The sequence below is a fragment of the Pogonomyrmex barbatus genome, unplaced genomic scaffold (genome assembly GCF_055798465.1).
Source record: "Pogonomyrmex barbatus isolate J1 unplaced genomic scaffold, ASM5579846v1 scaffold17, whole genome shotgun sequence".
Lineage (NCBI taxonomy): Eukaryota > Metazoa > Arthropoda > Insecta > Hymenoptera > Formicidae > Pogonomyrmex > Pogonomyrmex barbatus.
Window position 1 is genome coordinate 1,259,155 of NW_028297113.1, and position 25,329 is coordinate 1,284,483.

The 25,329-nt window shown below is 34.3% G+C and overlaps 1 protein-coding gene across 3 annotated transcripts in view; it reads right to left on the bottom strand.

The window, feature by feature from the left end:
- The window catches only part of LOC105431032 (solute carrier family 7 member 14), a 96,764-nt gene that overhangs the window by 35,988 nt on the left and 35,447 nt on the right, over nucleotides 1-25,329 (bottom strand). For all 3 annotated transcript variants that reach the window (XM_011644948.3, XM_089074490.1, XM_011644949.2), the window contains 2 exons: nucleotides 13,654-13,801; nucleotides 4,475-4,628 (listed from right to left, as the gene is read on the bottom strand). In XM_011644948.3, the coding sequence (XP_011643250.2) occupies nucleotides 4,475-4,628; nucleotides 13,654-13,801 (302 nt within the window). The remainder of the gene's footprint in view (nucleotides 1-4,474; nucleotides 4,629-13,653; nucleotides 13,802-25,329) is intronic.

Below are 25,329 nucleotides of genomic sequence, written 5' to 3' on the forward strand. Positions count from 1 at the left end.
ATATAATCTTAAATATAAAAAAAAATAATATAAATCTATTATTTATTTATATAATATTTAAGATAAATATAGATTGTAAAATAAATTTAAAGAGCTATTCGCTCTTTCTGCAAACCGAAACAAGTAGTCTATTCAATACTCATCTCATACATTTTTTTCATATAAAACATTTTCTTCATGCGATACCGATGCGATACTCGAAAATGAATAGCGTAGCGAGTACGAGCGTAACGAATCTCGCTTCACAAGAATGCAAACCGCAGCGAGATTACATCCGATAAAAAGGATCGGCAAAATGGAGGAGCGAACAAAACAGGCTTGATTGAGACACCCGTTTGGTCTATTCATCGCCTCCGTATCTGGCGGAAATCGCGTTTACAATTTTGCAGCCGGCTTTGAACACCGGTTTGCAGCACGCACGGGGACAGTTTACGGCGGCGTATTTAGAGCCTCGTATCGCCCGCGGTAAATCATAAATTTCATTTGACGGGAGGGGAGGAGGGGGGGGGTATTTTCCGCGGGGCGCACCGTACGAGTCGTCAATATTCGATATTCGGACTGTCGAGCTGGCAAGCCGGTTATCGACACGACACCGAGCGTCACTGGAGGAGCTCGGTGTCGAACGTACGGTAAAGTAACCTGTGACGGTAAACTAACACGTTGCAGCGAGGTATTTATTACCTGTAACAGTACCTGCAAAGTAAATGTAAAGTATATCTCTTCTGTACAGCTGAAGTAAACTATTCGTAACGCGTTCGTCCCAACCCATCCACCGATATCTAATTTCCGAAAGAGCTTCCATACGAAAATAGAAGAAAAGATTCGCATACTGAAATGTCCCATTATATAAAGTGGCACGCTTGTTTACAAGAGTACTACTATATAAACTTGCACACGTACAACTTGGAATTGTGACGGTTATTCTTAAACGTTCGCGAAACTTGCGAGTTGTTCCTCTCTTATTTCAGTTCAATTTGGCTCTTACAAAGTTCCCGTAACAAACGTAACAACGTAACAACGCTCCGGGCGCGCGTCCGAGAGAACACGTTTGGAAAATGTTTTGCATGAGGTTCCGCAGAATTACGCGTTTTTGCGGATTAAATCCGCTCGCGGCGTCGTAGAGTCGACGCGAATTCGTACGTGATGCATGTACGTGAACGTTGCAAGATGAATTTTCCCTATCGTATATATCCCACCACCGAAATCCATATTTTCGCAGAATAAGGTCCTTATCTCAGGCCACCACCGCAGACTACAAATTCCCTCGAGTCTACTGCGCTCTACACGCGAGAGGGATACCCTCCCCCCCCGAACTTATCACGTTGCCAAAATTGCAATTCTCGGAGTTCCCCAGCGAGCAGGTCTCACGTCAAGAATCGTTGTCTCGCGCGATAACAATCGTGCGAAAAACGTATTGCATATTTTACTTTAAAAGATTTCACAGACTTCAAGTAACAGCTCGCTCTCTCTCTCTCTCTCTCTCTCTCTCTCTCTCTCTCTCTCTCTCTCTCTCTCTCTCTCTCTCTCTCTCTCTCTCTCTCTCTCTCTCTCTCTCTCTCTCTCTCTCTGTCTGTCTCTCTCTCTCTCTCTCTCTCTCTCGACGTTTGATCACACGAGATCACCAGAGCGACAAGCTGGCACATGCACTCTCAAACGTTTTCTTTCTACGTCTTTCAATTATCTCGCGTCGAGATTTTATATTCTTTTACTCCTTTTGATCTTACCTCTAAGATTTATTTAGTTCTAAGATTAATTTTAGATATTGTAAAATAGTTTAGATTCATTTTATATGAATTTTAAATTTATTAATTTTATTTAATTTTTCTATTTTATTAATTTATTTAATTTTGCTATTTTATGTCTGAAATAAGCAATAAATGAATTTCTTATTGCAAGATTACAAAAAAAAATTTTTTCTATTTTTAATAGAATTTTCTAGTTCTAAATTTTAAATAGAAAATACTATAAATGTTAAATAATATTAAAGACAATCAATCTAACTTTTCAAAATATCGTATAACAGAAATCGTATATAAAAATCTTAATCAAAAACAAAAGTAGATAGAAAAATATTGACTTAGACAATTATCTCGCGTCAAGATTTTATTCCTATTTTTAAGTTTACAATTAGTTTTAATTCATTCATAGATTCTAGAATATTGCGATAAAAATTCATTTTATATAAATTAAATTCCTACTTTGCATGTAAAATAGCAATAAACGCGAACAATTTTCTAATTTAAGATTCAAAAGACGAATTTTCAACTGTTTTTAATAGAATTTTGTGATTCTAAATTTTAATTAGGAAGCATAGATATTAAATTATTAAAGAAAATCAATCTAACTATTCAAAGTATCGCATAACAGACGTAGAAATTTTAATTGAAGATAAAAGTAGAAGAAAAATATCGACTTAGGCAATTTCCCTCGTGTGAAAATTTTACTTTTATTTTTAACTTTACAATTAGTTTTAATTTATAATTTCTAGAATATTGTAATAGAAGTTCATTTTATATGAATTAAATTCCTACTTTGTATCTGAAATAATAAACGCGGACAATGTTTTAATTTAAGATTCAGAAAAGGAATTTTCGACTATTTGTAATAGAATTTTATGATTTCAAATTGTAACTAGGAGCTATAGATGTTAAATAATATTAAAGAAAATTCATCTAACTGTCCAAAACATCATAGCAGATGTAGAAAATCTTAAGTGAGGGTAAAAATAAGAGAAAAATATTTAGAGAGTTATCTCCCGTCAAGATTTTATTCCTATTTTTAAGTTTACAATTTTAAGCTTATAGATTGTAGAATGTTGCGTTAGAAGTTCATTTTATATAAATTAAATTCCTACTTTGCATCTGAAATAGCAGTAAACGCGAACAATTTCCTAGATTAAAATTCAAAAGAGAAATATTCAACTGTCTCTAATAGAATTTCGATCATAAATCCTAACTAAGAGCTGCAGGTATTAAATAATATCAAATATCAATCTGAATGTTCAACGTATCACAACAGATAAAATGTAGATATTTTAATTGAGGTCGAGGACAGATAGAAATATTTCGACTCGGGGACAGTTCAAGTGTCCGGGAATATAAGATATCAATTATACTATGACTTATTGGGTTATTACGTATTCTCGTACATAATTTAATTACAATTTTACTTCCAAGCTGAGGAAAGCAAAAATATAAACGGATCAGTTAGATTCGGATATACTCGGACTCGGTCTTCCGACGAAATATTTACTTATGCGCGACTGTCATACATCATCGTATCTGGTTGGAGTCAGGTATTGTCAGGGGGTTTCGTAGCTGCCTCTCGTCGAAGCATTGACATCACGCCCACATGATACAGTCAGCACACACGTATCTGTCCATCGTTAAATTGATCGTCCATAAAAATAGTCGGAAACCCTTTACCGCCGACCGTAGATAGGTTAAAGGCTAATCCTTCCGTCCTCCGTTCTCTCCCCTTTTCTCGAGCGCCGGCAGGGGTTTCTTCGGCCACAGAGATTGTGAATCGCGAATCAGAAATAAATCCCCACTTTCGTATTCCGTTCGCGTGGACTGCGCAAAGTCGGCGCCCCGTATATGTGTACGCGGCACATGTGCAACGTGCAAGCGCCCGTGTTATTACGCCGGTAGAATCGCGTGTGAAAGCGCAACCCGCAGACGACGATCGCGCGGAACGGCTTTGATAGAGTCGCCGACCCAATCCCCAGATAACGTCGGACGATTAAATTCGCGACGTGGGATCGCGTGTGCGTTTGTGTGGGTACACACACGGCCAATCTCGTTCGATAAGTCCTTTCTACACACTCTAGTACTAGCTAACGTGAGTAAGGCCCGGTTGCACCGAAGAAAAAAAATTGCATTTTTTTGCCGATAGTCATTAGACGCGATAATGGAGTAGCGAAACGAGAGAGAGAGAGAGAGAGAGAGAGAGAGAGAGAGAGAGAGATCGTGACAGAGATCGATTACATGTCGAACGCAGAACTGCGTTCGAAGGACATATTCATGTTCATTTACTTCGAAGGATTTCCAGAATTTGGATACGATTACATCAACAATTACATTTGGCTTTAAACGAGACTTAAACATATATCCGTCTATCCGATATATCTTTATCTTTCTTTTTAAATAAATGAAGGCAGATACACATTTAGGTCTCTCTAATATATATCCTTTGAACGCAGCTCTGTGCAACAACATGTAGTCGATCTACACGACGCTCTCTCGCTTTGCTATTCTTTTATCGCGCCTAAGTGTCGGTCCACAATAGGTGATTTAAGCTTTAAGAAGTAAGAAATTGACCAATTATAATCGAATATGAAAAGAATACTCGACTATGATTAGTCAATTTCTTACGGCTTAAAGATTAAATACTTATTGTGGACCGACACTAATGAATGTCAGCATAAAAAATGTACTTCTTCTTTTCTTATCCGTCTAAAGGAAAGAGTACTCACCGGAAAAAATGGAAGCAATGGCTGCGATAATGAATGAGAAGACGACACCAGGTCCGGCAACGCTGCGCGCCACCATTCCTGCGACAAGGTACATCCCTGTCCCGACGCAGGAGCCAACTCCTAAAGACGTCAGGTCCAGAGTCGTCAGGCACTTCTGCAAACAATAACAGTTTTGGAAATGTAAAAAAACATGTACGTGTCGTTAAAGAGGAATAACGATGAAACAAATGTCGTTTCCAATTATTTATTCTCAGAGAGAATCATTTATTTATTGTTCATATGATTCCTAAGAAAGCGTTTTTAAGCGTTTAACGGCGAAATAATCTGCACATTACTTTCAATGATTCATTCAATTTTATCGACATCAAATTGCACTTTACAACATGGTAATCTATTTTCGCGAACTAGAAAGCAGAAATATATTATTCGTTATTTTATCCGAAACAATTAACCTAAATAAAAAATAATTCCAGAGAACGAATTCATTTCTATATTATATATCGGAAATTGTTTTCCCTAAATTTCTTTTGCAATCAAAATAATTGACTTAGATTAATTATTGTTCAAAATATCATTTTTTCATATTTCATATATTTTTTTGCAACAAATTCCCGTATTCAATTTTTACTTGGTCATTTCCCTTTTAAAAAATCGGCGAATTGTTGTGGAAAAATATTTGATGTTGTGCCACCATTATCGTCGATCGTAACTCGCAACTCGCCGGTCTAAATGCGTAATGGTACAGTAAATAATGTAGCGAGCGATAGAAAAGAGCGAGAAACGTGACCTTTCGTCGCCGCTGCAACTTTGCAGAAAGATCTAGGCGGGATCTTTTCGCGGTATTTTGCAACCGTATGCACCTTTGAAGTTAGAATAGAAACAATTGCGTGTCTTCTACTCGACTTCTCCCTAGAATGTCAGTGCCATTTTTGCATCTCACCTCCGATAATTATTAATAAACGCGAAGCCCTCCGAGTGCCAGGAGGGGGGATTGATTCTTCCTCACATCAGCTATGGGAGTGGCTAAAATGCCCGGCGCGGATAAAAATAAGGCGATCCGGCGAAGACTTTCTCTTGGCAAGTACATATCATGCGGTGTTATTAACATTACAGACGACTGGGATCGAAAACCTATGAATCTTAAACAACAAGTTAGAGATAAAAGCCAAACAAGAAAGAACTAGCGCTGTTAATGGTGTGGAATATCTTTGTGATATACATCTTCCTCAGTCAAATAATCGAGATCATATTTTTCACAACAAATTATTTATAGATTTTTTTTTTAAGTGCTCATTAACATCAGTAATATTAAAATTCATTATCGAACAATAAATGTCAATTTCAGTTTTAGCTGAAATTATTAGTTTCAAGACAAATAATAATCGGCACTTGATCTCTTAGATCTGGAAAACGTGTAAAATATAACATTATCGACAATGTTGACTCTTATTTATCTCTCACTTATTTAAATAATTTCAAGAGTCTTTATATATGTACTTTATTCGATTTCCTTCGGCTTCAAGTGACACTTTTTTTTATTGCGTGTAATTCATATTACTTCACGCGGATATAAATTGGATATATCCGTTCTGATTATTACCTAATCAAATACATTTACGACTTAAAATTAACTGACGCGCCACATGGCGAGGCATTCTCTTTTTGCCTTTATTGCAACGTTATCTCGAAAGACAATAATGCTATTAACAATACTACCTTTGCTTATTGCCTAGTGGAATTGAGTGCGATCACCTTTTACGATTATTAGAAAACGATGCTGTTTCAGATTATAGAATTAGTTCTCGCGATTAACGATTTGCAATGCTATACGTATTGAAAACAAATATATCCTGTAATTTCTGTCAACTTGAAACAACAGAAATTGAGACGATATTACAGAATAAAACTATAATTTTTTTAAAAACTATGATTTTTTTTATTACGCTTACTCGTATGATTCTCAAATAGATATTGCATCGCATTTCGAATTTTTTGTTTATTTAAAAATAGTTTGTCTGTTATGACTTTGGATGAGACGAATAAATCGTCAAATGATTAATGATATTCGAACGTTTAATGAAATATTTTGTATATATATCGCATTGCGTGCAATTAATGTCGCGAGTGTCGTGCAAGCTGTCACACAATCTTTGCATTGTGATGATTAATTAACTGCATTCTCATTATATGTATGAATGTGCGTGTGCGCATTCTCATTATATGTATGAATGTGCGTGTGCAACAGAGGAATCTGTGGAGCATCGAGCGATGACGAAGCAACTATGAAGTGATTGGGTATAATTAATAACTTATATATTACTCGTTATTTGCGAGATTATTAGCAAAATTATTTGTTTTTGTGTTTATCTCAATTGTTTGTTTAAATTAATTATAAAACAAGTATACGTTGTTTTATAAAAGATTATGTAAAAGTATTTGAGAATGTATTACCTATATATTTTATAATTTTTATATTTACAATGAAAAAATTATAAAAGATTCCAGATTATTTTAAATCACGTTTAAAGATAATACAAAAACGTTTGACGGCGATTTAGGATATGAATCAAAAATCATTTAAATATAAAATATACTTTAATAGAAATATAATTAAGACATAATGACAAAGATCTTAACTTTTTTATATAAGTGCTTTAAGATGATTAGAATGATAAAATAACGCAAAAAATTTTGTGATTCGTAAAACTTGGATCAAAAGTTACTTAAATATAAAGTAGAAATGTTTAATGAAAATGTAACTAAGAAATGTAACTAAGAAATAACAAAAATCTCAATCTTTTTCTATAAATACTTTAAGTATTCAAGATAATTTCAAGATTCAAGATGATTTATGTCATGTTTCATTGCGAGAGATTAGTTGTTCTAACCATAAATAAGTATTTAATTTTATTTGTGCTATCACTTGTTTTATTTGTATTTATATTTATTTGTAGTCTTAATAAAAATTTAATTTAACTGCATTTAATAAACTGTGTCGCAATGAAATTTTACATAAACATCTCAAATATTTAAAGTACTTATAGAAAAAGATTGAAATTTTTGTCATTATTTCTTAATTACATCTTTATTAAGCACATTTCTACTTTATATTTAAATAATTTTTGATACAAGTTCTAAATTGCAAAATTTTTTGCATTACTTTTAAATACGATCTATAATCTATAATTTTTTTCATTTTAAATAAGAAAATAATGGGTTTAATACATCCTTAAAAAAAAAAAGAAAGGTTTTCTTTATAGAAACTGCAATTATTTTTCGCATGCAAATATTGTTTGTATTATTTTTTTAATTATTTATATGTATAATTGCTATAATTTGAATCTTTCGTGTGTTATAGATCTAGTTATTATACATCCAGCAAAGCTGCCATTGCGCATTATATTGGTGTCAAATTATCTTTAATTCTAATCTGAGGCAATAGATCTGTAAATATTACTGTAATGCATCTCATGGATTTATTGTTTCGAAATGGATTGGCTCGGATGGATTTAATGTAAATGTTTAACTCTGAAACATATATCTGTAACTATCTATTGATTTATTATGCGTACAAGAATACGTAATGAAATCTGCGTAATATGTAATGAAACCTGTGGAATAAAGCGATTATCGTTATCTTATCATTATCGACATATTAAACGATATGGTTATTTATCGTTACATTTTGATGTTACATTAAATAATAATAGAATAATAATTACAAGATAGTTAAATTGTTTGACATTTATAGGAAATTTTAACTTGAGATAAGTACGAAAAAGAATTAGAAGAAATATGAAAAAAAAAAAAGATAGGAAACATATTATAACAAGAATGTGCTCGATAAAAAAGCATGATGAACTTTTGCAAAAAATTGCTTCTTTAAATCTGGTAAAAATATTATTGTTTACTTTTTCCTGACATTTCTGCCAAGTATTTTATACATGAGCATATATTATATGAGTACGAAAGAAAATCTGGTAATTATTACCGGGATTTAATGATTCAATGAAGTTCTGATAAACATAATTCTATTATTCTTCTTTGTATTGAATCAATCGTATATGTATATAATACCTAATGAGCTATATAAATGAAATAACATATAAATAACATATGTCTGAATGAATATATATACTCTTTTTGATTATCAATTATTATAAATAATTTTTAGTCTATATACAGAAAATCATAAAATTTTAAGAAGAATAAACAATAAAAAATATTTTTATTGAAGTTTGGATTTTCAGCTACATATAAGCAAGATCTTTAAAAATAAATAATTGAGGACAATCATAAAAACCATACACAAATTTACGTGCATTTTATAATTCATTAGATTTTTTTGAATTTAATACAATTACATAAACAGCGAAAAAGGAAAAAACGGTAAAATGAAGTTATGAGTAAAGTGTTGAAAATGTTTGGAATGTAAAACTTTTAGTTAATTTCATTTTCTTCGTGGTTCTCATATCTCATAAATGGAAATGGAAAGGGGCAGGATGTTCATTTCATATTAAATGTATTTATATTTCATAGCTCATCTATCCATATTTATCGATAGTTTATCTTCATATCACTTAAAATGAAATAATATAAAGCATAAGATCTATAACAAACAGAGCTTTTCATACAAACTTTTATATCAACTATTTTAAAGTTTATCGATTACATAAAAGTAAAATGCAATATTGAAATAATATTCTTAATTGTATCAAATTAAAAATAAACGTAATAATGTATAGACGATATAACAAATATTTAACCGATATTAATAGATATTTACTTATATTAAATATTAAATATTTAACGGATTATATCACTTCAATTAAAAGAATATTAAACAAAATTCACTATAAGTATAATTTTATAAGAGTAGAGAATGTAAATGTTCAATATTTACAGTCCATTTAATATTAATGTTATTTTAACAAATATAATACTCAGACTTATTAAAAAAATATATAGGATGAAAGGTAATTAAAACGAGATGGTTAACATTAATGATTAATATTAATTAAAATAATTATATATAATAAAAAAGCAGCAATGTACTTATAATAATGTAATTATAATAATGTCTCTTATAAAAAACGCTGGCAAATGAACAAATGAAAAGGGATCAAATTCAAAGTGATGTATTAAAAAGGATGTCGCATCTCAAATGTACAAATCGCAAAAGTTGCAAGGTTTCCAATGACTAGCAAATCAGATTATCCAGCACCGCGGGATTGTAATGTTACAATTAGTCAATTTCCATTGAGAAGTAATTGCGCGGTAATGATGGAAAATGTAGTTTGCGCGATTAGTAATGTCGGGTTTCGCAGAGCACCCGGCATTCATTTGCCAAACGTATCGTCGCAATATTTGAAATACGAAGAGTATGATATTGTAGCTTAATGCAAATATATGAATTATTGCCAGTGTAGGTAGATTCGCCTACACGCAACGTTGACGCGTAACGTAACACGTTGATTTATGCGTTTGCTCGCAATCACGGGAATTTTGATGGCGCTTTTAAAAAAAATTGTTTGAAAAAAATATAGATTGTTTTTTTTTTTTAATTTTTTCTTGGAAATCGACGATCTTAAATCCTCTTTTATCATGATTAAATATTTGAACATTACCAATGCTTTGAGGATTAAACTTTGTATCGAAAAAAAAAAGATATTTCTTTCTTTAAAATAGAAAAAAATTAAGTAGATGTAGATGTCAAGTGTGATAAATTCAAGAATTTATGTTATCAAAGTGTTTATACTTCAAACTTTGAAGTTAACATAATCTTCAACAAAGTTGCGGTACTTTGGCTTATTAAAAACAGGGTATTAAGAACAGGTAATCGCTTATATTATTAAGATTAAGAATAAGAAGATAGAGATATTTACGGATGTATCTATTTTTATAATTTTTATACTTACAATAAAAAAATTATGAAGAATTTACAGATTATTCTACTAAAGCGCATTTAAAAATAATACAAAAAGTTTAAAGGCAATTTAGAACCTGGATTAAAATATTATTTAAATAAATAAGTAGAAGTGTGATAATCTAATAGAAATGTAATTAAGAAATAACAAAAATTAAAATTTTTTTTTATATAAATACTTAAAATATTCAAGATATTTATTAAAATTTCCCTGCAATGCAATGATTACTTATTCTGTAAATAAAAATTTAATTTTTAAATTGTTGTAAATAAAAATTTAATTTTTATTTACAGAATTAACCTCTCTCTCACTACATAAATCATCTTGAATAGTTAAAGTAAAGAATTAAAATTTTCGTCATTATTTCTTACATCTTATATTTCTATTAAAGCACATGTCTACTTTATATTTAAATAATTTTGATCCAAGTTCTAAAGTACCGCAATTTTTTTGTATTATTTTCAAATGTGATCTAGAATAATAACGTATAATTTTTTTCATAAATAAAAGTAGACGTAATATTATCCTTGACAAATTTTCATATCCCATTTATTTATAATTCAGCGACGAGAGAAGATGACTGATCGTGCCGTCGTGCGCGATATATATTTGGGTTTTGATTATCGTTGCGTGGCTCCGCGCAATCCCGCGTGCCTTTCGTGCCAAGCGAGCAAGCCATCGGCCGCTAAATAACGAATGAGGATACAGGTTGCTCCGGGCTGGAATTACGTGCGCGTAGTAAATACCGGAAGTCCCCCCGCGGGAAATCGCTCGAGAGAGTCGTCCCGGACGTATAACGTCGTTACGCTCGTAATTTCTGAAGCCGCGTGCTACCGCGCTTTCGATGAAAGGGATGGATCTCACGAGCGACGATACCACCGGCGCAATTTGTTTATCCTTGTTCATTGAACAAACATTCGCGGCACACGTGTGTGATCCCCATGTGCACGTCCAAACCGAGAATCCGGATCTCGGTACACGGCTTGTAAATTAATGAAATGCGTATGCACGAATGAAACGCGCACAGACGAAAGCTCTCGCTTTTACGGATGACAGTTCAGCATAATCCATCAGCAACATTTTTTTTCCTCTGTCACGCAACAAAGACTATCTCTGCGATTCGTCTAAATTGAAGCCGGCAAATTTTTAAGCCTTCTCTCATCGAGAGCAGATCGAAGCAACCCAATTTCAGCGCCATCAGCAAAAAATAAAAATCGCCAACGAATGCAACGAACTCTCGTTTCCGGTGACAATCGGCCTAACGAGCTACGCTCCCCTCGTTCGATCATTGGCAACCCTGGCAACTGTTCTGACTCGTCTCGCGTGCTGCTTTTGCATTAGATAAAATTTGCGTCTTATTGTTAGTCGGAGCCATGATTTCCGCGTGTGCGAGTGCATTTCTCGTGTGTGTCGAGCTTGTGCTACTTCCCGCGGGTCTCCCGCGGGAAGTAGCACAAGGGATCGGTTATTGGGAAACTTCGGGGCGGTTTATGGGAGCTGCAACTGCAACGGCGGAGCCGTCCGCCGTGAGCGAAGTAACGGCGGCTTTGCAACGACCGCCCTCGGAGATGTACGAAAGTTCGTCGCGTCTCTTTCTCTTTTAACGCGCGACACGAGCTGTCGGACCGACAGAATTACTGCGGCAACGATACCGTCGCGGATATATACATACAGAGTGGCCCCGAACGTTTTGGCCAGACTTTGAAATTTTATTGGAAAGTTGATTCTGAAAGAAAGATTCTTCTGTAACATGGGTCGAAAATGCTGCCTTAAAAAGTTAGCGTTCAAAAACTTTGTGAAATCACAATTATTTTATACTTTATTTTTGCAAACATCATGAATTACTTTTTTGACAAAGAGTAAAAACAAACAGTTGTAAACAACGAAACAACGAAAAATTGCAAAGAATTAAATTATCTTTCAAATAAGAGCAAAATGATCGTAGTAAGTTTTAAAATAACTAATTTCAAATATACAGGAAAGTATATTTCTTCGGCTATCGATTCTACTAAAAAAAAAAAAAAAACCTTTACTTTTCTACAGTTTAAACCTATCACTATGAAGGGATGAAACAAAGAGTAAGATTACTAGCATGTGAGGAGAAGAGATGAAGTGACAATGGCTCCCTATTGCAAACAAGCGATATATCGTTTTACGTATGTTTACGTATGCGCTCCCTTTGAAACTGATTATTTTAAAATAAAATGAAACATATTGCAATTACTTTACTCTTATTTGAAAGACAATTTAATTTTCTACAACTTTTGTTTCGGTTTTAATAAAAAATGCATACTCTGTCTGATATTTGCAAAAATGTATAAAATAACCCTGATTTCAGAAGTTTTTGCACGTTAACTCTTTAAGAAAGCATTTTTCGATTCATTATTCAGACTCAAATTTCCCATAAAATCTCAAAGTCTGGCCAAAACGTTCGGGGCCACCCTATATGTACATATGTATACACGTATACACGGGGGGAATCCCCGTAAGGCTTGTTGAGAAAGTAGTTACAGGGCACCGCCAACTCGTTCGCGCAAATGACAAATTTCCCAGCGACCTATCCTTTCGTGTACCATACGCGTTTATTTCTTACGTCCGAACTTCGTTCTACGGAGAATTTCGTTGCGTCTCCTAGATAAATACCGCCTTCGCCGTTTTAACGAAATGGAGAAATGGTATTAACTTATTGGAGCTTATTAAATTTAAAACAAGTCGAACGACGTTCCCACTGCTGTTTGTTTTACTCCCGTTTGTACCACGTAAAATTATTTTTATAATTACACGGCATCATTTACGAGAATTATAATTTTATTACGTACGGAAAGTTAATGAAAGTTTCCCTCGCAAGTTTCTGTCATCGAGCGTGCACGGGTCCTTTATTGTCGCCGTTCTAAAAGTTAGTGTTACTCTAATTGATAATTAGGAGCAGCGCGCGCTGTTAAACGCCCACCTTTTTAATTCACACTTGTTTTTATTTCTCACCTCACGCCGATCTCCTCTCAGCTTGCTTTTACTCATTCGCGTAGCGTTGTTTCTAACAAATCTAATCAACAATCGGAAGAAAAAAAAAATGCGACTGCAGAGTAAAAAGATAAGAAGAAAAATCTCGATAAAAATAGAAAATTTAATATTCCATAATTTAAAGTATACGCCTGAAGGTGTCGGTTGACACAGTTAGTGAATCCGAGTGTAAAGTTCTAGAATCAAATTGGGTCCTCGATTAAAAAATATTATTTTTCATATCATTGTTACCTGTAATTTCTGTTTGGAGTCGGCTGGATGAAGTGGCTCGGGACCGGTTTTGGACTGATCACCTTGCAGACTTTCGATGTTCTTTGTACGTATCAGCTTGCCAAAGAGCTCGAGGCCCTTCTCCCGGTCCAGATCGATCTTCATTTTTCTGCGAAATTAAGAAGGAGCGAGTTATTCACCCACGCACCCGAAAGGAAACGAAGGCAGCCTCCAGCGCAGTAACAGGGAGGCGCTTGTGCTCGATGTTTTTCGCAAACATTCCGGTAACATTACGGTAACGGACAGGTAAAATAAAATATTACGCAGAAAATACATCGGCGAGGGGCGGGTCCGGATAATATAACGGAATGAGGATCACAACAAAAGCGTAGCGTCTGTCGGCCGTCCGTTCTGATGGAAATGGAAGAAAATAATTAGAGAGCAAATATCCGCAGGAATGTGTGAACAGTCAGCCGGCATTTGTTGAACGAGGATTAAAGAGACATATATGCAGTCGGAGATAATTACGCCGTTCAGATGAGATAAAATTGAGCGTACTTGTCAAGCGTTTCTAAGTTTGCTCGTCAGAAGTGCATACTGAAAGAATGCATACATATAAAGCGTAAAAAGTAATTAAAAATGGCACCGATGTGTGAGATTGTTATTTCCAGCAAGGAGATAATAATATCTGTCTGAACATAAGCCCTTTACGAGAATTAAAAATAACTTCTGCGGCTTAGTAGTTTAAAGGTTATCAAATAAACAAGGGTAAATAAGTCAAAAAAGTAGCTTGTTATGAAACTTCCGGATTGTTTTTAGTATTCCAAGTAATCGAAAAATAGTATCTCAGTAGAGAAAAACATTTTGCATCTAAAAATAATATTTTGAACGGAAAGTTAAAAATTTCTTCACAAAATGTTTGTCACGTAAGATAAAATATCTTTCAATAATAAGTGAGAAAGTTCATGGATGAAAGATAGTAACATACAGAAAAATAATAATATAAATAAGAACAATTTTAAAGTTTACATGTTTGACAAATAATATCCATCGGATGAATGTGTATGAAGAGTTATAAAAAAATACTGTTAACTTAAGAGTTTCATCCGTTTTCCTGCTCAAAAACGCAAAATGTTAGTTGCGAAAAAATGGCCAACTCTGCCGCATAATCGAACGCAAATCGGCCGTTTCCGGAGACAAACGAGCTCTGAAAAAAATGAAAATCGTCGACATATGCGGCCCTCTTTTCTCCGGCTCGCTTGTTCCCAGGGTCGGAAATCGCGCACAGGAATTATCGATTTATTATCCGGCGACGTTGCTCCTCAACGGCGCAGCTCTTTCACGTTTCTCTGGCGGTGTCCCCGCGGGTACACCCGAGAATGAAAAATTATCGTACCCTTGTCCTCATCCCGTGAAATTATTCTTTGATAACTGCCGAAATCGTGACATCAAGGTCCTCGATCATTCCACCGCTATAAATGTTAAATTATTTAAATTATTAATTATTAAAACATTATTAATATTCATATTAATTTTTACAACAAAAATTCTTCGATTAATGAAAATCTGAGGCCGGAAAGTACTAATATTTTTAGAATTAAGAAAGATTTATTATTTTAAATTTTATTCCCTAAAAGTACAATGTAAAATAAAAAGTACAACAATATGAAGTATTACTATAGGATATATTATAAAAACTTTTAATTTTAAATATATTAGAAAAAATATTATGACGAATGATAAAATGGTGGCTTGATGAAGAGGTCGATATTAAATTAAAATTCTGCTGAAGAAATTATTTTCTATAAAAGCAACGCGGGTGGAAATGTCAAATGGAGATTCTGTGAAAGTTCCGGTGAGACGATCACGATTATCGAAATCGATTATTACTCGTCCTCCTACTAGCACTCGAACTCGATTAAAATATCGCATTAGTAACACTGTCATTTATAATGCACTCTTCACGACAGATTATGCACTACGAATAGGCGGCATAATCGCCGAACGAGTGAAATGAGAAGGTACTCGGTGTATTAAAGAGAATAAATTATTCAGGGGATACGCACGAGGCGAGGTTGAAAGTAAATTTTACTTGCCCCTCACCGAGGATAATGGATTTTCAAGATATGCTCGGAATTTTACCCAAGAATCGCCAGGAGAGAAACTGGCACGTGCGACACGTCGTGCTGACAAGTCACGAAATCCATATCGTCCCGGAACGAACGCGCGAAATTTCTCAGCAGGGATGCAAGTTGCGCCAAGAGGAACCCTTACGACCCAATTGAGATTTTAAAAATATGCGGATCTCGGCAAATCTAAAGGTATGTAAACGTAACGATCAGAAGTTTCTTTATATCTATAAAATAAAATGCAAGATCTTTGTTAGAACTTGTCAGAAAGCAATAATTTCTTTTTTTATTAAAACAATAATAGATAAACATTTTAAAATTAAGAATCTATTATGAAACTTGTATGTAAAAGATACAAGGAAAATATAAGGAAAATTACATTAAAATATGTATCATATCAATGCAATTTTTCTTACATTTTCTTCGTATTCTGCTTTTTAGAAATTTCATAATAATTTTTAATTTTAAAATGACATACTTATCATTAAATGAAAATATATAAAATCTATAAAAACCGAATTTTTTTAATTTCGTAATAATTCCTCTCTCTGTGTGTGTGTGTGTGTGTGTGTGTGTGTGTGTGTGTGTTGTGTGTGTGTGTGTGTGTGTGTGTGTGTGTGTGTGTGTGTGTGTGTGTGTGTGTGTGTGTGTGTGTGTGTGTGTGTGTGTGTGTGTGTGTACATTCCGCGTCAAATATTGAGGCGGCTGTTAAGCTCCGACATAAAAATCTTACGAAAGTCAACAATCCCGATTCTTTAATATTCATGAGAACTTCTCTCCTCTTCTCGCTCCATTAACGTGTAGAAGTAGTTCTCAATAATGCAGACACGATTTTGTCCCGATGTAATAGCGGGTTTGCCGCGAAATCGACCGACACGGCCGCATAATCGCACCTTAACGTGGCAGAACGCAATTAACCCTTTTGTATGCTACTCGTGATATCTCGCGTTGGAACATCAGCTATCCCTTTACGTAACTTCTCTCGTGTTAGGCCTTGTCATCGCGCTGTGGGATCGTTTTCTACCGCAATTTTGCGAGATACAAGTGTATCGTTCCTAATTGAAGAGTTCTCGTTGACACAATTTAACGCATATTTTTATCTTTACTAGACGAGTACTACCTTTTCCTTGCATTATATTTTTCAATTAAATATAAAATTTAAGTAACTTAATCTATTAATTAGTATTGCGAATTATATACATATCTATTTCATATTATGAATAACTATTGTATGACATGAAGAAAATTAATGTTCGTACATCTTGAATATTTAATCGGTCATGTAATATTTCAGAAAAGAAAACATGATATATAAAATATTTTTACACCTGTATTCTTCTTGTATTCTTCCGCGAAAAACATGTACAATATGTATGACAAATATACATAAATTATCAAAATATTCGATTTTCACAATGATAACTGTTCACGAAGCGCAGATACTACAAACGCATGCTATTTATTTTTTTAAACAGAAAAAGTAATCAATATATAATATTGTTATACTATTAATCTCTTGATATACACAATATATACAACTATTAAAACTATCCTCGTGACAGCCGCTCACAAAATAAATGCAGCGAGAGAACCAATGGACATCTCGGAAAAAGAGGTCAAAAAATGTTAAGATGAAAAAAAATAGTAAAGATACAAAATTTCAAAAAAACGTTAAATGCTAAAAAATGTTAAAACATGAAAAAAATACATTAAATGTATGTACATATAAAAAAAAATTATTCCTACGATAGTATTTTGTTTTAATACAAACTGTAAAAATAAATTTGAAAGACGTACATTTCTCGATATTTAGTTATATAGAATAAAATTAAAGAAAATACAAAGATTAATATAATGCAATTATTGCGCGATATAATATATCATAGTTAATTAGAAAATATGAGAGTAAGCGCGACGGCAACATTGTGTCGCAATTCGTTATCACTGCTCTTCGACTTTCAGAGAATGTCAGCTTTAAAAAGAGACGATAATACGGTTCGACACGCGCGAACGCGCAGCAACCGATAGGTTTAAAAACATCAGCCAAGCGGAATTTTCCCGGTATGGGAAATTGCAATTTGCAGAATCTGCGAGAGGAAATAGTATCGCGACTTTGTTCTATCGTAACGCGATCTCCCCTGATGACACCACACGCGCGAGTTTTTAATTAAGAACGGCAAAATATACGGTTTGTGTCGCTGATTATCGCGCGGAACAGTCGCAACAAAACAGAAGCTCATCCGCTTTCTTTGACTATTAAAAAGACTATAAAAGATAATTTTCTCAGTTAAAACAATAAAAAGTCACTATAATCTTCAAATTCTTTTTTAATAAAAAACTAATGACTTTTTATTGTTTTCTTTTTTAAATTTTTACGATTACAAAGATTTTCTTATTCAGGTCAGAGCAATGTCTCAGAACTATTCGATCAGCAGGATTAATAATCAATTTATCAAGATATCCTTCTTTCCTTCTCATATTTATTCTTTTTAACGAGAGAATGTACTTATAGGGGCCTTTTCCCTTTAAAATTGATTAAATTTTCAATTTTTCTTTTTTTACAGTTTCTCGTAGTTTGAAGTCTTTAAAAATACATTTTTAAAAGAATATGTAGAAATTTTGAAAATTGGCGCTTGTGTAATTGCATAAAGAGAACTAGATGCACACAACGTGCATTTGTAATAAACGCTTTTCTAATGGCCAGTAAAAATCTATTTTTTTTTTTGTTATTCTTGATAAGATGAATGATTTGAAATTTATGTCAGAAATATTTTAAATGTGCTCTTATGAAAAAGAATGCTGAAATTAATTGAAAATGTTGAAAAAAATTAGAAGAGCTAGATTGAATCGTCCAAATTGACCCAAGAAAAGATAACATCATAAGAATTCAATTTTCAAATGAAGAACATATTAACGCAAATACATACATCAGCAAAAAAAATTAAAAACATCAAGTTTAGATAATATCAGCGGTGACATTCAACCTCGTTTAAATTTGCCAGAATGACTCATCATCAAGATATAAATGAAAATTTGTTTTATGAGCAAATGAAAGGATTATTATACAGTCCTGGAATAGCCAATTAGGTAAAAGTGCAGGAAAGAAATAGTTTTTGCGTAAAATAATCTGAAATTTTAAACGCTTTTTTCGGAACACGAGTTTTCAAAATTTATGAACACATGATATTTTAATAAAAACTATTGGATCGATTGATTTCTACTTTGACATGTAGATATCTATTTAGATAATGAATTTTTAAAATTTCTAAATTTGTAAAAACGAATATTTGTTGCTATGATAAAAATTTTTTGTCGAAGATACTTAATATTAACTTTAAACCATTTTGTCAATTTTTAATTTTTCCGTAAAATCTGAAATTCTTACAAATAAAATAAAATAAAATTTAAATATTTTTTTTTAAATTAACCAGAGTCATGTCGTATTCACAAAAAAAAAACAAGTTTTTCTAGAAACACTTTTGTTATAATTTTTCGAACAAATTAACATTTTTAACAATTTTAATTTTTCACATTATTAAAGACACATGGAGTAAACATATATATATAATATAGCTTGAAATCGATTCGCATAATTTTTTCTTTATTTATAAAAATAATCTTATTTTTGCAAAAAGAGAAAGATTCCTTGTCCTAGCATCCCTTTGCATAATACATTATTACATAATTGCTTGTTCTCCGTTTCCGTCGAATGTGCGCGTCATAGAGGATCGTCGCGAGAGTCACGACGGGCTCGAAATCATATGACATCGAGGGTTGAATGCGATGGAAATCCGGTTGCAGCTGTAGATCGCATAGCGCGATTTACGACACGTTGAGCGATGTCGAGAATCGTAATACCGAAATTTGTCGAAAGGATTAACGAATCCCGACGACGACGATCATAATCTCATGCGGGACGTGCATACGTGCGGAATACATGGCGCGATCTCGTAAACATCTTGGCAAGCAATTATCGTCGAGGCTGCGATAAACTTCACGGCAGACAATTTCAAGTGGCAACAGGCGGCTTTTCACAAATAGATTATTAGAAATGCAATTGTCAGAATATTCGCGACAGCTGGGGCAATGCTGAGCGCGCCGTTAAATAAATCGCCAAAATAATTGCTCGCGTGACAAAGGAAAATTCATAATTGTTGCAACATTACGTCATATGGTAAAATATGCAGCAAAACTATTTTGCGACAGTCAAAAAAATTTATTGATGCATTGCCAATTTTAAAACTTTCTCCTGAATATTTTATAATGTAAAAAGCATGTCACGTTATATTGTATTAAAATACAGAAGAATATTTGCGATATACGCTACATGCGGAACATTACGTATGCTTTTACGCAATCAAATTCTGACTCACCTAGGCGACCCTCGAGACTTAAGTATAGGATTACAGAGGCTCGCGGAGTGCAAAAAAATGTAGATAATAATCGGTTTCGCGTTTGCAACGGTGCGGTTATTTCCATACGATTTGCAAGAGGCGTGATATCCTAGCGCGGCAGAAGCTTCCAGGTCGGTCAGTCGTTATCGCTTGCGAACACGAGCCATGAGAAAGAAAACGAGAGAGAGAGAGAGAGAGAGAGAGAGAGAGAGAGAGAGAGAGAGAAAGTAGTGTTTTTAATACTATGTTAATTTTATTCAAGCCGACACACCTCGTCTCCCATTGGTCGCGGTGCTTTTTCGTTCTTCCGGCTGAAAAGGAGAAGCATCGTGCTCGCGGCCTACCTACCCTTCGACGGGGGAAGGGGGAGAGGGGGCAAGCAGCCCCGCGTGTATACGCTAGCACACGGCCCTTTGCGCTTCGCGATGTTAATTCCAATCCTGGAATTTTCAGGGACCACGAACATTCGGAGGGTGAGAGAAAAGGAGTTCACGTTCCCGTGAAATTTATTTAAAATTTGTTTAATCGAAATTCCTTCCCGCGCGCTTATGAAGAGATCGATAGCTGAGCGCTGCAGCGTGCGATAATGATCGTAATAATGATAATTCTTAGTGCCGCAGTGGGTAATTTTCCAATCGCAGTTTTTCAGCGTTTTAAAAAAAACGCGATGGTGAATAATATTCCATTAACTCCATGTCCAACACGCTACAGATTTATTTAATTTTTATCACACTTGTGGCGCTCTCACTACCGTACTTTCTGAAAGAAAAAAGTCCGCACGTAAAATTTACATGCACTTTATAATTTACAATCGCGATTTGTAATTTATAATCACCGATAAAGAATTCTATTTCGAACGGAGACATTTGCGTGCCCGTACATTTTTACGTTCTGTACTTCATCGCATCATGTATTTATATATGACATATTACAGCATTCCGCTATTAAATATAATTCGGCGCCATTCTCATGCTATCCTCGAAGGATGCGTTGCCTTACACACACACGCGCGCGCGCGCGCACGCACACACACACACACACACACACACACCACACACACATCACATACACATATAATCTTACAAACTTCGGAATAGGATTATCCTCTGTAACCAGGCTGCCGATACTTTCCGCGAAAGAAGGAAATATACTTTGTAGAATGAAGGCGAGGGAGCTCGATTCTCGCATCCTGGGCCAGTTACGGGCTGGCGATTTTGCGGTTATCGATCTCACCCTCGTGGTATGTTCACCTCCCGGGCCGTTAAAACAACCGTACTATAATACCACTGCGTACCAACGTACATATACACGTACACATATATACGTTTGAAAGACAAGAGAAGAGAGAGAGTGGGGGGAGAGGGAGGGAGGGAGGGAGGAAGGGAGCGAGAGAGAGAGAGAGAGAGAGAGAGAGAAAGAGAGAGAGAGCTTTCTCTGCACGACCTTTAGAGGATGTAAGAATCTTGAAGAAAAAAGGGAAGAAGAATCGCGTTTGTCGAACGTGAGAATTTCAATCCAAAGTCCAGGGCGAGTTCTCTTCCGTCATAAATTATAAACCGGAAGATCTTATTCGTGCACCTCCGCTTGCCGTATTATATCTGGCGAGATTGCAATCGTGCAATCGCAGACGTCAACTACGCCGATAACTCGCGAACTTCTCCGTTACGCGATTGAGAAACTTTCTCTTTATGCATATTTAAGGATCCTGATATTCAATAAGAGGGCTTCCTATTTGTTCATATGCTTGCAATATCGAAGATGGAAATATCGCTAAAGATTATTATCTTAATTTTAATTTAATCTGCTCTGTGACGTATTGTCACGGAAACGGTAAGAGCGTTCAAAGTAGTTTCGCGATGGATTTGACGTAAGCGAAATTTTTAGCTCTATCTACTTTTCAGATTTAAAATAGGATTAAGAGATGATGATTTTTCCTTCGACTGCAAAAACGTGGATGGAAAGACTATGTGAAATTTTTCTAAGCAAAATAATCTCGCATGGTCTCTCCCGTATCTTTGCAGACGAAGGAAAAATCAACTCTCAATCTTATTTAAATTTTAAAAGTAGATAGAGCTAAAAATTTCTCGCACGCATTTTCGGATTTTGTAGTCATTGAATTTTGCATGTTGACATTTCCCTTTTCTTTTCTAGTGGTCCTCTCCGATTTCTCGGATATCAATAACGTGTCGGGATGACTTTCACGTCGAAATGTCAGGCTTCAAGAAAAAGTTGTTTCAGACGATGTGGTCGTAGTACCGAAATAACCGCGTTAAAGGATGTGATTTCTATCAAACGCGGATTTCCCAAAGGCCGAGCTAATGATCGAGCTCGATCACTACTCGCATCCGTTAGATAAAACGGATAACGCTAACGACCACGTCGTGACGCGCATGTTTGCGAAACCTGTTGTTGATTCCAACGTTATAAATACGTAATGCGATAAGCATACAATTTAAAAATGCATGAGCAAATAAGTTCATTCAAAGTAGAATCTCCTGCTAGCCGTTTTAAATAAATTATGAATCACAAATTATAAATGTAATGTAAATTATATAGAAATATATATATATATATATATATATATATATATAAATAATATATACTATAATCTAAATATATATATGTCTGTATGTATATGTATATATATATATTTTTTTTTACTACATCATGACTAATTTACACACACACACACACACACACACACACGCGCGCGCGTCAGTCATGATGCAGTCAAAAGTGACGGTACAACTTTACACAATATTTTAATAAAATTTATTCATTACATATAAATATTCTCTTTAACTATCGATGCAATCTTTTATTAAAGAAAAACAAAATTCCAATTGATTGTATTATAAATTAATAAAACCATTTAAATATAACTAAATAATTTCAAAAAGTACGATTAATACGTCTAAAGATGTATTCAAAGCTTATTTTTAGATATACAAAGATATGAATGGCGAATATATAAATTCACTCATTATTTTGTAAGAAACAAAGTTCGATAGTTCTTTTTTTTTTTTTTAAGAAAAGAGAGATGAATTACGTTTGTACTGCGTTCGAAATAAAATTATTCCGTGAATCGGACGATTTATTTTGTACTTTGATAATCATACTCGATTATTATTGCCACTATCAATACGGAACGTACATAATTAACGTTTAATTGGATCATCGCGATTTTACAATGACTACACTATTTTCACGAAATCGGTTGTCGCATTAATGATCAGTCGAGTACGATCACATGTGCAACACGATAAAACGCAAAACGGAATTAACGACTGCGCGGTCGGCGGAGCCTGTTTATCAAAAAGGATAAGCCGGAGTGTAATCGTGTTTCGGTCGATACGCGGATAAATCCAACGGGAAATTTTTGCGTTGAAATCTCTCTCGTTAAGTAATACCAAAAGAGCCGGTTTACAGGGAGCCTCGATTTAAATTCCTGGAATAGCATTGTTAAACAATTTCGCTATGTAGAAATGTTATTTGCATTACATACTTGTGTACTTCGGTTACTCACGTTTTATACATAAACCAAAACGGTAACTTTAACGGCAACTTTAAAATTCTCTCCAGATCAAAGATTAATAATAGAAAAAGGAATGTTAATGATGGACAAATCCGAAATAGGGAAAAATAGCGAAAAATCGTGTCTTACGAGTTTTAGATTTCCTGACTATTTCTAACGGTTTTAGAATTAAAATGAGATTAAGAGCTCAGTGTTCGCATCTGCAAAATTATGAGAAATACAATTAAGATCATTTGAATTTAAATGTCTTTAATTTTTTCCTTATATATCGCCACTTATTTCCAGCTCGTTCGTTTGCATAATTGAAAAACGATATAATCCTCTCTGGGACGTATACGCGGGAGTTAATGCGGGTGAATACCGCGGCAGATATTTTAACGTGACGCCGACAACGAAATTTACGGGCTTAGCGATTTGCCTCCGATATTCGCATGCGTTCGAAAATCAACGCGCGAATATCGCCGCACGACGTATCGCCGTAATTTGTCAGATGTGTCGATGCGCGCCTAATGCGTCCTAAATAGTTCGATAGCTCACTCGCTGCGCGATTTGCAGAGCTGAACGGCGAGTGCCCGATGCCTCGAGTTTAAATGGATATCAGAAGATGTCCATGTTCACGACAATCCATCTTCGAGGCTTGCGTTTCTAACTCGCGCGCACTCTCGATGTATTTACATTATTTCTTTCCCATTTTCTTTTTTAACTGACGACATATTTCCCAGTATTAAATGATAAAAATCAACTCTCTCAATCTTATTTAAATTTTAAAAGTAGATAGAGCTAAAAATTTCTCGCACGCATTTTCGGATTTTGTAGTCATTGAATTTTGCATGTTTTGCATGTTGCATTTCCCTTTTCTTTTCTAGTGGTTTCTAAATTTTTCGGCGTTAACTCAATGACGTCGACGAAAGAGATAGGAAATCTTTGTAGAATTATATTAACCGTCTGTTAACTTAAATATTTCTTTGTACTAATATCAGGAAAATTTAACGGATAAAGTTCCGAAAACGTCATACCGCCGATTTCAATGAAACTTTGTGGAAACTTTCCTTTTGGATCAAAATGAAAGCCCCTAAAATGATTTTCGGCGATTAGCACGGGGAAACCATTTTTTACGATGAAATGGTAAAAATGTTAAATAAAACTTTACAATAACGAAGACAAATGCTATGATCTCTTAATCTTGACATACGTTCATCATCAAGATCCATGATCCTGAACAATCTTAAAGAGATTTTAGTCATCCCTCATTATTTATTAAAAAATTATTAACAAAAAAATTTCGAAACATATAACGGTTTATATTAATATTAACGAACCAGTACTAATTTGTTAATGCATGTGGATATGGTAGATATGATAGATATGTGAATGGAGATGAGGTTTCGCCCTTCGTTATATGCCCTCACTCCAAAAAAACCTGCCTCAAAAAAATACAACTAGCTTATTTCAGCTTGTACTAAACATATAAATTTGAATTGAACTTTGCATAAAATATTGTATATCCATGTAGAACCTCGCTTCGCGTTGAAAAGTGTATACGTGGAAACAGTATGTTCCGCCCCCCCCCCCCTCCTTCCTATGGGAAAGCTCCACTATCGAAAGATCTAACTTAACTCAACCTTTATCATAGCGATAA